Source organism: Ursus americanus, chromosome 31 (assembly GCF_024610735.1).
Source record: "Ursus americanus isolate L20-20 chromosome 31, mUrsAme1.1.p, whole genome shotgun sequence".
NCBI classification, from domain to species: Eukaryota; Metazoa; Chordata; class Mammalia; order Carnivora; family Ursidae; genus Ursus; species Ursus americanus.
This window is the reverse complement of record NC_142157.1, coordinates 14295490-14309618: the sequence shown is the minus strand read 5'-3', so window position 1 is coordinate 14309618 and position 14129 is coordinate 14295490. Positions and strand designations below refer to the sequence as shown.

The 14129-nt window shown below is 36.1% G+C and overlaps 1 protein-coding gene and 1 long non-coding RNA gene across 39 annotated transcripts in view; one reads left to right on the top strand and one right to left on the bottom strand.

The window, feature by feature from the left end:
• The window catches only part of LOC123793446 (uncharacterized), a 386505-nt gene that overhangs the window by 166254 nt on the left and 206122 nt on the right, over window positions 1-14129 (bottom strand). For 34 of the 38 annotated variants that reach the window (XR_015722487.1, XR_015722486.1, XR_015722485.1 and 31 more), the window contains one exon: window positions 15-97. The exons of the other annotated variants lie outside the window; for them this stretch is intronic. Coding sequence is in view for 28 of the 34 variants with exons in the window: in XM_087857789.1 (XP_087713915.1) it covers window positions 15-97 (83 nt within the window). In the remaining 6 variants the exon portion in view is untranslated. The remainder of the gene's footprint in view (window positions 1-14; window positions 98-14129) is intronic. 38 annotated transcript variants of the gene reach the window in all.
• LOC123791701 (uncharacterized) lies at window positions 1828-5189 on the top strand. The gene is made up of 2 exons (XR_006779489.2): window positions 1828-1912; window positions 3294-5189. It is a non-coding gene; the product is annotated as an uncharacterized LOC123791701 (long non-coding RNA).

The following is a 14129-nucleotide window of genomic DNA, read 5'->3' as shown; positions in this document are numbered from 1 at the left end:
AAATTTTTACATACCTGCAGGTGGTTATTTTCACTTTCACCCTGTCTTTCTTGCTCTTCTTCTGATGTCATTTCTAAGTTTCGTTCTGCTGACAAGTCTATATATTTAGTAAAAATGGACTACTTTTAGCATGGTTAGATAAAAGTTATAACCTCCATAAAAATAGAAAATAACATTTTATCGATTACGAGTTTAAATTACACTCTTTAGCTGAATATTTACTTGAAGAAATACTTTTCATTATCGAAAACTTCAACAAACCATTTGGGAAATCCTAAATGTCACCAGGTTAAAGGCATACAAACATCTCAAAGATTCATTCACAAATTCATCCACCTAACATCCATGAACAAAACAACCAGAAACAAAATTTGAAAAGACAGCAGAAACATATAAAATCTCAACAGACTATTCTTCACCTTATAACAGTACCTCTGAAACAACACCCTAAGCTTCAACTACATTATTCGTGGTTGCCAAAATTACTAGTACTTTTGATGCCACTATCAGTGTACAACCTTCCCACGGGTGTATGTGCCTGATGAGTGTAAACATTCCTGAAATGTTTTCCTCTACTACTTGACAAATTTCTTTACACCTTTTAGGACACAGACTGCTATGTAAAGTCATCCTTGATTATGGCTATCCTTCCCCAGATAAACAGGTGTCTCTTTCTTTGGGGCTACCTTAGTACTTTACAGATTTTTCTAGCGTATCTTCACCACCTGAACTGCTAATTACTTCTTTATATATCTATTTCTTTTGCTCCTACACTGTGTGGAACAATCTCTCTCTCCCTCTCTTTTCAGAGAGGGAGAGGGGGAGGAGCAGAGGGGGAGAGAGAATCTTGACCAGGCTCCATGCCCAGCACTGAGCCCCAAACAGGGCTCGATCTCACAACTCTGAGGTCATGACCTGAGCTGAAATCAAGAGTTGGACACTCAACCTACTGAACCACCAAGGCACCCCTGTATGGGACAATCTCTCAAATCATCTCTGTGTAAACAGTCTTTATTTTACTCACTCATTTTTTACCGAATTCCCACTGAGTGCTAGGCACCCAGGTTTAAAGAAGCATGTAGATAAAAGGTGTCAGATAAAAGGTGGCACCCAGGTTTAAAGAAGCATGCAGATAAAAAGAAAAACAATGGTTTTTCTAGAGATAATGCCTGAACTGAGACTACAACAGTGAGGTCAGCCAGATTCAAAGGGGTTAGAAGGTAGAAAATGGGGACAGTAGGCAAGGCTGTAGTAAGACAAGGGAGAGAAGCCCACAACAGGGTAAATACTTGTCTAAACTACAGGGATCCAAGAGGAAGACATCACCAGCAGTTCAGAATGCCAGAGAAAAGGGCAGACAGCAGAAAGCATCAGACAGCGTTTGGAAGAATTCAAGATTGTGAAAGCTTTATATGTAATTTTAAGATACCCGGACACAAATGTTTTTCCAACAGTAGTTCATAATCATATTTGCGTTTGAGACAGATCACTCTAAATGCCGCGGAGAGCAATGAATTTGAGGGGCATTGTAATAAAAGATGGGAGATGAATTAGAAGACAGTAACACAAAATAAAGATGAAGCAAGCACACCTGAACTGACAGAATGGTTCCAGAAATAATCAGGATATAAAATTATCAGGGCCCAGGACAGAATAAATCTGTACTAATTGAATAAACACACTATCTTGGATTCCTAGAGAACTAACTTTGCTCATTACCTTATAAAAGGCATCAAGTGAGAAGAGAAATAATCTACATGAACTGTTTTAAGTTGCTTGTATTTATTTTTTAATTTTTCTCTTTCGTATCTTCCTGTGTTACAGGAGCCTGTAGGTGTTTTGTCTTAAAAGTCCTGCTTCTTGGATCCACCAAGCTCAGGAAGAAGTAACAGCAAACAAGTCAATTGTATAGGTAAACAACTTTGAATTCATTGCCTGTACTCACTACTCTAGGAGCTAACTGAAAATCTTTTGAAAATACAGTGTTAATTCTACAAGTAAAGAAAGAACATAAAACTACAGGGGTGAAAAAAATACTGTACTCTTTATTAGTACAGACCTGATCATATGAGAGAAAAGGCACTGAATTAACTGGTACATTAAGTAGAGCACACATTAGATGTGGTTCATCAATAGACGGAGTCTCTTAGAATTAAAACTGATTTTCCATAGATCATTTTTAAATGATATAGTACTATTTAAAACCAATATTCCATTTATTCATTAAAAATAATAAAGGAGGGCGCCTGGGTGGCTCAGCTGGCAAAACAGCTGCCTTCGGCTCAGGTCATGATCTGGGATTCCTGGGATCGAGTCCTCCATCAGGCTCCCTGCTCAGCTGGGAGAGTCTCCTTCTCCCTCTGCCCCTCCTCCCACTCGTTCTCTCAATCTGTCTCTCTCAAATACATAAAATCTTTAGATAATAATCATAATAAGAAAGGGACACCTGGGCGGCTCAGTGAGTTAAGCGTCCGTCCGACTCTTGATTTCAGCTCAGGTCATGATCTCAAGGTCCTAAGATCAAGCCCCCCATCAGGCCCGGTGCTGAGCATGGAGCCTGCTTGGGATTCTCTCCCTCCCTCTCCCTCTGCCTCTCCCTCCCTCCCCACTTTCTCTCTCTAAAAAAAATAAAAATAAGAAAGCAAGGAGATGGACTATGCATACAGAGCTGAGAAGGTGATAACTACATAGTAAATCCTCAACGATTCCCATTACTGCTGGGAAAGCCAACTCTAAAATAAAGTCATAGAGAATACAGGAAATAGTCTAATATTTCGTTTGGGAAGGTGCTTTTATTAGGTACAGTGAATATAGTTTAACCAATACTTGTGAATTTAGAGCTATAAAAATAAAGCTAAGAAATTATGTTTTGAGTAAGCAATCTTTAGATTGCTACCTAGTATTCTCAACTGGCTCCAAAGTTCTAAATATAATCTTGCTACCCGCTCTCAAGCGAATGCAAAAAACTAGCCTAAAGGAAATTACTTTCTCCTCATTCTTATTCATATGTTGTTTTGCTTAGAGCAAGAATGCAAATGTCTTGCTAAAAGATATTCTGTTTGGTTGTAGGTTGCAGAAAAGGAGTAAACACAAAGTAATTTTTGCCACAAAATTAGTTTTGAAAAATCAGAACTATGGTGAAGTCATGGAGAGGTTGAATTCTCTATGATTCTTTATTACCTTCTTTGCGCTCTCTGGTTTCTGGTGGCTGTGATTCACACAGGTCGTGGAGTTTATAATTCTCTAACAGAAACACAGCTCCAATATTATTCATCTTTTCTTTATCTACTAAGGTCGTCTGTCCAAATTCTGTGGGTGCTGACTGAATTTTGGTCATCGATTGTGATATAGATGGGCACCTATCATCAACCTTCAAATCCCTGTATCTTTGACAAGTCTCATTATTCTGGGTCAAACCAGTGGACTCCCAATTGGACAAATCGGAAAACAAAGTTTCATTTATTAGAATGTAAATAATAAGACAAACTTGACTAATCCGTATAAACTCTTTTGTCAAAGAAGCAGTCCCATGTCCTGTTCTTCTCCCACACATACTACTGCTCATTCATAACTTACTGTATTTTACATGTCCTCTACTTGCCATTCACACAGATGAATTTAACTGTCTCTCATGTTTTTTATTCTCTAGTATTACATATTTTAACTCACTCACCAAGCTCTATTACATATTCTGTATTCCCTAAGGACTTTTGTTCATTAGTAATTAAGATTTTCCAAGGTATGAATTATTTTAGTAACAACATTTATGTCTAACCATTTATTTTATGTTTAAATACGCACCCTGTGTTCTACAGACATGGGTTTTAAAACATTTTCAACGAATGGTACTACCTTAATTACAATGACATGGTCTTTCCTCAATGCACCAATATCTTCAGAAATTTTTAAGCCTTGGATAAACATCATAAACTTACATGAGAAAAGCAAGCCTCGGGTGATCTAATCATTTCCAAGTAAAAACAGAATGAGTCTCAGTCCACAGCAGATCCAAAAACTACAGTGCCATGAAACAGGAAATGTATAACAAAACTATTTTCCTTTTTTTTTAAACAAGATTGTCTGATTTAAGCCTCTTAAGGCTAGTGAAAGAAAAAAGCAAGAAATGCAGAAACGAAACCTTAATGCCCATTTCATCACAAGGGTCCCTTTATCATTTTGCATCCATGACCCCTGTGTATGGTTTAAAACAGTCCTCCCGTGTCTTCTGAGAATCCGGAGTTCCAAAGTCCATCCATTCACAGGGTCCAAGAGGTCAAAACTGTTTTCACAATAATGCTAAATGTTATTTGACATTTTCACTCTCATTCTCTTATTACGTGTACGGTCAAGTTTTCTAAAGATATGATACGTGATAGTATCACAAGTCACATGATTAGTGGGTCATAGCTCGAATGGCTAACAATGTATGATTGTGTATGCTTGTATTTTAAATGTTTGTTTTAATTTCTAATATTGTAAATATCAACAGATGCAACCCACTAAAGCAGAAATTCTTTGGAATTCCTAATAATTTTTAGATAGTATAAAAGGACCCTAAGGCCAATAAGTTTCAGAATTACTGTTTTCAAAGATTGTGTCTGACAAATATTAAGATCTACCTAACTACTTCCCACATTTTTAATAATCAAAGATACCATACACACACACACACACACACACAAACAGACACACACAAACAGACACACACACACACACACACACACACATACACCGTGTCTGCTAATAACATCTATTTGGCTTCAGATGACCAACAAAACAACACTAAGATGAAATAAAATTAAAACACAATTGACATGACAGCTAGTGAAGATTTACTCTAGATAAAGATCAGAATTCATATAAACATTGAACACTGGCGAAACCTTAGAGTCTACTAATAATTTCTAGGAATCCTTAGGAAGTAAAGGGATTCGAAACTAGAACTTTAGGATTTCAAAACATAAAAGTACAAACTTGAGCTAAAACTTCATTCTTAAAATCTCTTTTTCTTATGCTTGTAAATATCTTTTGTTCAAACATGGATATCAACAATGATATCTACCTTATTTATGTCAAATCCGTCAGTTAAATTTGCCATTAACCCCCCAAAAAATCAGAATAAGAAGAGGGTAAGCATTGAATATTTTACTGTACTTCCTTCCACCATTAAATTTGTATTGTACAATTTACCTGACTTTGATGTGTCTTTTTTCTTAATCTCTATTGTTTTATTACGAACAGAAGCCTTCACCTCAACGATCGGCTGAATGGGTATTGAAACAATATGATTAAGACATAATGTACATTTCATTCAATTTCTAATTAAAAATACAAATAATGCTGAACTTACCAATAACGTAAAGGCAATTAACACATTTTGTATATTACATGTCTTATATACTGTGTTCTTACAATAGAAACTAAAGAAAAGCCTATTAAGAAAATCATAAAGAAGAGAAAATACATTAACAGTACAGTACTGTATGGAAAAAAAATCTGTAAGTGGACACACAATTCAAACCCATCTTGTTCAAGGGTCAACTGTATACCTATACGGTGTCACTGAAACTTAACATACCCCAAATTAGAAATCCACTTTCCCATTCTAACTTTCCCATTCTTCTCCTGACACTAATGTCATTTATTTTTTGTCCTTCAGAAATCTTCACATTTAAAAAAGTGTCCTCAATATACACCAAATCACTAAAGACTGCTGTGATCATTTTTGTCTTATATTTCTATAGCACCCTTTACAGTTTACAAAGTGTTTTCACATTTGTTACCACATTTGTTCATTACACATACCAGAGAGGTAGGTATGAGTACCATTTCTATGAATGAGGTCACTGACATTCAAACAGGTTAAACAAGTTTCTCTGGGATCCCACAACTACCAAGTGACAGAACCAGGATGCTAGCATATCTCTTGACTTCAAATATGGTGCTCACACCATGTGTAGCACCTGCCTGTGCTAAGAGATCAGGCCCTTTAATCCCCTTCTATAGTCTATCACCTTAGAATAGGCCATCATTAATTTATACTTGTTTCTACAAGTATGGCTGCCACAAAGATACTCAATGCATACTATTTTAACTATCTGAAATGGTTTTTAGCTATTAAAACATCAGTAAAGCAGGGGAGCCTGCATGGCTCAGTGGGTTCTGGGATCTAGCTCCATGTGCTCAGCGGGAAGCCTGCTTCTCCCTCTCCCTCTGCCCCCCTCCCCGCCCCCTGCTCATGCTCTCTTCCTCTCTCTCTCTCCCCCTCTCTCTCTGAAATAAATAAAATCTGTTTAAAAATAAATAAATACAACACCACTAAACCAAATTGTTATTACAATCCCAATGCTCCTTGTAAATCTACTTGACAATCCAAATATAATACTTTCAGGGGCCCTGGATGGCTCAGCCGGTTGAGTGTCGAACTCTTCGAGTCAGTTGGGCTCTGCACTCAAGCGTGGATTCAGATTCAGATTCTCTCTCCCTCTCGCTCCCGCCCACTCACTCACTCTCTCAAATAAATAAATAAATAAATAAATAAATAAATAAATAAATAAATAATCTTTTAGAAATGTGTATATATATAATACTTTCATGTCCCAGGCATTATCGTTTCAAGTTCCGGCTATAAAAAACTATAATCCAAACTCTTTCTAGATCTCATTAGCAGCTTTGCACATCCATATACACCACAGAATCATACATTTGGCCCTAGGCTGGCCTGGACCAATTCTTTAGTTTTTTAGATATCTTAATTTCAAAACCCAAACTAATTCCTTTTCAGTTCTAAGCCTCAGTTTTCTCCAATAATACTACACAGCTTTTGTTAAGTTAAGCTTGCAAATTAGCAGAACTGTATTATGCTATATCATTATATTTACACATAATGATTTTGTCAATTACAGGTAAAAGGATAAGGAAATACTTTTTATGGGCAAACACACAGACAAGAGAGTAAAGCCTAAGCATTCCTTTCATGTTTTCACATCACTCAACGCTTATATTGTAAAACAAGAAGAAGAAAACAGTACCTCAGAATGCCAAGGTGATTCTCTATCTTCCTCTTCTCCCAATCCTATTACCATAACTACAAAATATAGTCACAGATACATTAATGAGAACATGTATCATTATGAATTTCAAACATATATACAAGCCTATCCGTATTTAAGAATATTCCAATAATATAAAAGGGATAGGAGTAAGATTTTCAGAGCTGAAGTATTTTCAAGAAGAAAAAGTTGGTAGTCATCGGGATACTTATAAAGAAAGACAGCAAAAGAAAAATACCTTAATGAAATGGAAAACATATCTGGATCTACAGACTTACAGATTGTGATGTACCAGCACTTAAGCATAGAAAAAGATTCATAGATGTTCACTCACTTACCATCTCCATTATTTTTGGATGCTCTATCAGCAGAAGTCAAGTTGTCATTAACTGTTTGCTCTCGTGGAGCACTTTCCATATCAATCCCATTGTCCTTTTCCCCAATTGCTGATAGCACCTCTCCGTCCTATAAAAACAACACAAAACAAAACCCACCTTCAGAAAACATCACATTAATTCAATTGCTCGCTCACTCACTTACTCAAGAAAGACAAATACATACCGGCTCTGTCAAGTCATAGGCACTATCCTGGGACAAGTTGGAAATAGAAAGAAAAGACAGAGACTACCCTATATGCTAGTAGGACCAGAGATGGATGAAAACAGGTAAGAACACAGAGTATCATTTACCAGTTCTACAGGTGAGGTGAATGAAGCACAGCGAAGGCACAAAAGAGAAAACAGCTGTATGTGGGAAGCTCAGGAAGTGCTGCAAAGATAGGGCTGTATCTTGAAAGACAGACAAAGTGCACAAGGAGGGTGTGAAGGGCCTTCTAGAAAAGGTAGGAGGAGCAAAAGGATGAACTATGAAATAACACAGGAAGTGACGATAGCTAGAGAATGTGGCAAAACTGGAACACACTTTTTGGGAATGGGATACAGACATGTAATTGGAAAATCAGGACTGAACCAAAAAGGTGTCATGCTAGAATTTGAACTTTCTCCTTCATGTCATGGGTATCCACCAAATAAGCGGAGAAGTTACATCATCACAAACATATTTAAAAAGGTCACTCTGACAGCAATGTCAAGATGAACATAAAGGAACCAAAACCAGAAGAGCATTTCAAAATTATAGGTGAGGGGGTGAATTATGTTAATAAGATATGAAAAATGGTAAGCAGGGACAAAATACTGAATGTGGTGAATGACTGAATGTGCTAAATTTTTTTTTTGTTTTTTAACTTATTTCTTTTTTAGATTTTTGTTGATTGATTGATTGATTGATTGGTCAGGGAAAGAGAGAGAGAGCACAAGCAGGAGGAGTGGCAGGCAGAGAGAGAAGCCGGCTCCACGCTGAGCAAGGAGCCCAACCCGGGACTGGATCCCAGGATCCTGGGATCATGACCTGAGCTGAAGGCAGATACTTACTTAACCCACTGAGCCAGCCAGGTGTCGCTTTTCTAATTTAAATTCAATTAATTAACATATAATGTATTACTGGTTTCAGAGGTAGAGATGTGGTGATTGTTTTTTAAAAATTTATTTATTTATTTTTAGAGAGAGACAGTGTGCGCATGCAGGGGAAGGGGCAGAGGGAGAGGAAGAGAGAGAATCCTCAAGCAGACTCCCTACTGAGTATGGAGCCAGACATGGGGCTTGATATACCAGGACCCCGAGAACACGACCTGAGCCAGTCATGAGTCAGATGCTTAACCGAGTGAGCCACCCAGGTGCCCCTGGATATAGCAATTTCGGGGAAGTTTGGAGTCCAGGATTTTTCCTGCTTCAGTGTTTCGGTGGTGCCATACACTAGCATGGGGAAAACAAATGACAGAGCAGATTACAAAAAGTCAGGGAAGTGGGAAAGGTCATAAACGATGTTTTCAATCCGGGACATACCAAATTTGAAGCACCCAGGAGACTTAAGAAGAAAGTTATAGACAAATACATTTGAAGTAGGAAAAAAATGACATTGCTCAGGAAAATATAATTAATATAATTACACATATTTAAATATAAATATAACAAAATATAATTGATATAAGTAAATAATGTAAACCTACACAGAACTCTGAAATTTTCAGAACAAAAATAAAGGTAGGGGGAAAAAGCCATGGGATTCAATATTTCAATTATATACTTCACATTAGTTTCAAGGATAGAAAATACACTTTTATTAACATAGGCAAGTTAATGGGCACCTGGGTGGCTCAGTTGGTTAAGCAGCTGACTCTGGATTTTGGCTCAGGTCATGATCTCGGGTTTGTGAGACTGAGCCCCACATCAGGCTCCATGCTCAGTGGGAAGTCGGCTTCTCTCCCTCTCTCTTCCTCTCCCTCTTACCCTCTCCCCCCACCACACACTCCCTCTCTCTCTCGCTCTGAAATAAATAAAACTTTAGGAAAAAAACATACACAGGCAAGTATTCATCTCTGTAATGAACAGCATTTTAAAGATTAATAAAAAGATTTAATCGCAAAACACCGATTTAAGATTTTATAAGAATACTCCTTTTTAAAAATCAATCTTAAAAAGATTTAAATTGTGGAAGAGAAATACTTATGGGATCACAGCATTTTGAGGCATTTTTAAGTACTACTATGATTTATGAAAAAAGATAAATCCCATTTTAAAATTCACATAGTTTTCTTCTGTGAACTGTGACTAGCAAACTAATAGCTCTAATTTCCTATCTACGAATACAAGACGGTAGTTAAGGACTGGAGAAAGAACCTAGTACTAAAAAATTAATAATCATGACCATCCAAGCTGAATGTTTTAAAGACTCCAAATACATGTATGATTATCATGCAGGGCCCAATATTCACATGAGGAAAGAAGAAAGGGACCAAAAAAATCCAATCACCAGTATTTCTGAGTTTCAGATTCGAAAGAATTCGCACGTTAAATTTAACAACTATGTGCGTGCCTGGCTGGCTCAGTCGGGAGAGTGTGTGACTCTTGATCTCAGGGTTGTGAGTTCAAGCCCCGTGTTGGGTATAGAGATTACTCAAAATTTTTAAAACCTAAAAAAACCCCCAAGAATTAACAACTAGGAATACTAAAGTTTCCTGGGAATAATATAAAATGTATCCACTACTGGAGATACTTGAAAAAGTAAAAATCATCTTCCAGAAATAATTCTGTACACTCTGTTGGCAACCTTTCCTTCCTTATGACTCTACGATGACAAATAGTTCATATTAGAAAAAAACTTATAAATTGTGAGTTCATTCATTTGATGTCTTTGTATGTATCTATTATATGCAGATATAATTAAAAATAAATAAATCAGAATCCAGAAACAATTTTCTCCTTTAAGAGTGTTGCAGCTTAAAATTTATTTCATTTGCTGGATAAAGATTAAGAACCTCACTTACATAATCAGAAATTTCCGTTTTAATTAATGAAAAGACTACATAAAATGTTTACTTATTTCCTCTCTTTATTCTCAAAAAGATCTAAAACCTGCCAAGATTATACCACACAGTACGTTAAATTAGAAACCACAAGAAAGGGCACCTGGGTGGCTCAGTTGGTTAAGCGTCTGCCTTCAGCTCAGGTCATGATCCCAGGGTCCTGGGATCGAGTCCTGAATCAGGCTCCCTGCTCAGTGGGGTGTCTGCTTCTCCCTCTGCCCCTCCCCCTGCTTCTGTGTGCTCCAGCTCTCAATATCTCTCTCTCACTGTCTCGCACAAAATAAATAAATAAAATCTTCAAAAAAAAGAAAGAAAGGAAGGCAGAAAGGAACCAGAAGGAAGACAATGGCCAAAAATTCAAAATTCATAATAAATCTGATTAAGGTCTAACACAGATTTCACTTTGCATTATCTATAAACACAGATTTTGCTAAATTAAATATGAGATATCACACTTTATTAAAGTTAAAAGGATAAAATTTTCTTCCAGGCTTCATGAAAATCAGCTGTAAGTCATTCAGAAGAGTCTAAGCATTTGTATTACCTGACTTTGTTTTCTTAGTTTGCACTCAAAATAATCTCTACCCTATTTTATAATACAGACTATCTGCTCTCCCTTAGCCCCACTACTGCAATTGTGTTTTTGTAATACTCTCTCTCAACTCTTCAATCTTTACATTCATCTTGCCCTTCTTAAATGAATTCTTCCCCCCACCCCCTCCCTCATCTTCACCTCCATCTAGCTGTTCTTGCCAGTTGCTTTCTAATTCTTTACTTCCATACTGGCATACCTAAGAATTGTTCACTCCCACCAACCTTTATAAATCTCAATCCGGTACTTATCTCCCTGTTGTTATTACACTGTGTTCTCTTATGATCTTGAGGACTTCCATTTCTTCCTAAGATTCTTTTCATTATAAGGATCAAGAGGATGTAAGTGAAAAAAAACATCAGGGGAAAAAGTTTAAAACAAAACAACTTACCTTTGTAACACCAAGGCCTGCTAATGGCATGAGAGGCTTTTTAAGAGTTCTAGGTGATGGAATAGCAGGACAAAAAAGGTCATGCACTTTTGTATCTCCACCTTTATGATCAGAATTATCGTCCGTAAGTGAAAGATTATCGCCTACTGTCATAAGGCCAGGTTTTGTTTCCACTTAGTAAAAAACAAAATAAAGAGTACATGAAAATATCTGTAATTTTGAATTACTGAGTAACACAAGAATGGACAAACAGCAGTGAATAACACAAGTCTTCAAATAGCTTACAGTTCTTGATTTTCTCATAAGCAGCCATTAGGTTTCCTAAGCTTGGTTTGGGGACATTCTAGAACAAAAATTAATAGTTTTAAGGATTGCAAGTATCACATTTGGTAAAATAATCATAATAGTCACTATTATCAAATGAGCACTGCTGCACAAAGAACACAGCTTTTGGAATCATTCAAATGTAGATTCAAGTCACAGTTCTGCCATTTACTAGCCTACATTTTCTCATGGGGTGAGGATTATGAGAGATTTAATAGCTAGTCCCAAAGTGTTACTTTCCTTACCCCTGATTATCATACAAATTCTTCCTGAACCATTTAAAACTAAAGCTAGCCTACAACCCAGCAACTGCACTACTAGGTATTTCTCCAAAGGATACAAACATAGTGATCTGAAGGGGCATCTGCACCCCAATGTTAACAGCAGCAAGTCCACAATAGCCAGACTATGGAAAGAGCCTAGATGTCCACTGGCAGATGAATGGATAAAGAAGATGTGGCATATACACACAAAGGAATATTACTCAACCATCAAAAAGAACGAACTCCTGCCATTTGCAATGACTTGAATGGAACTAGAGGGTATTCTGCTAAGCGAAAAAAGTCAGTCAGAGAAAGACAACTACCACAATTTCACTCATATGTGGAAGTTAAGAAACAAAACAGACGAACATAGGGGAAGGGAAGGAAAAAAAAAAAGATGAAAACAGGGAGGGAGGCAGAACCTAAGAGACTCTTAACTATAGGCAAGAAACAGGGTTGCTGGAGGGGAGGCAGAGTGGGGGGCAGGGAGTGGAATAAGGAGTGATGGGCATTAAGGAGGGTACTTGAATTAATGAGCACTGGGTGTTGTGTGCAACTAATGAATCACTGAATTCTACCTCTAAAACTAAGAATACAGTATATGTAAATTAAATTGAAATTTTAAATATTTTTAAATACTTTCTTTACCAAAGTAACCTAAAACACAACTTTATTCCTAGGTAATTGAAAGCATTATTGATAAAAACCCCAAACATTAAGAAATTTAGATTAATTATTTATACTTTAACATGTGTTTGCATAATTTATATTTGCACGAATATCTCTTGTAGGAGAAAATATTAAAATTTAGTTTTTAGTAATATCTTATTCAGGTAAGTTGGAATTACACTTTAAGTTGGTTTTGTTTGTCAAAATGCTAAAGACAAACGATTGTTTAAATCAGCTCCTTCCAGAAAAGAGGAAAAAACTAATAATAAACCTTGTAGGGCAATGATTCATGAATGAAAACCACACTCAGACAACACAAAGCCATAACCAAATATATTGACAATGGAGACAGAAAGAGAAGGACTGAAAGAACAGACTCTAAAGAAATGTTTCTTCAAGGAAAAATTAGGGTACGGGTAAGTCATTAAAAAAAAAAAGAGTTGGGGGGAGAAGAAGCAAAAAGGAAAACAATAAGACATGACCGATCAATCAAGCACAAGCTTAAGACAAGGAAAAAAAGGAAAAATGTAAGTACAAAACGTATATGGAAAAAATATGTATTTTCCCGAATATGTAAGTATGATTATGGATATACGAAAAACAGAAGTCTCTAAAATTTTTTCAATTACATATTATAAATACATATTACATATAAATTATAAATATATATAAGACAGAGGCTCTTGTGCATAGTTTATCCCTAATAATACTGACTTTTCTCACTCTACAACTATTTCTTTATAATTACTGTAGTAAAGAATTTAATTTTTTCACTATAGGTTGTTCAATTTGTGGTCATCTATCACTATCTGAAAGCTATAAATTATTACCAGAGAGAGAAAAAATAGAAAAAGAAATGTTTCTAATACATCAACTTTGCACATGGAGAAAGAACTGGTAATGAGAATTCTAAGGAGAAATGGATTCCTTGAAAGGATATATCTAATGGGACATAGGTGGGGTTAAAGAAAATAGTTGGGCATTTTCATCTACAACTCTAAGCTCACAATTAGAGGATACTAAACAATACATTGTAACCTTCCTTCTTATTTATTTCTTTGTTTCCTCAACATAATTCATTTGCGCTTATAAAGCCTAAACATGAAAATAGAATCTAAATTTGAGCCATATTTTTTAAAATTTATGTATTTAATTATGACAAATTATACACATTACAATACTTATAACATTCCATTATACAGAATTCCATCTGTCTGCTCATTTATTCACATTCAAAAAATATTAAATTGCCTCTTCCAAGCAAGACTTTATTCTAGGTGTTCCAAGAGATGCACAATTATGTTTCCTAACATCCAGCAGCATATAATGATGCAGGGGTCTTCAAATGAATATTTAAATAAACATAAAATGAGTGAGATTTTCAGTTTTAGAATCTGATACAAAGGCTACAAGTAGA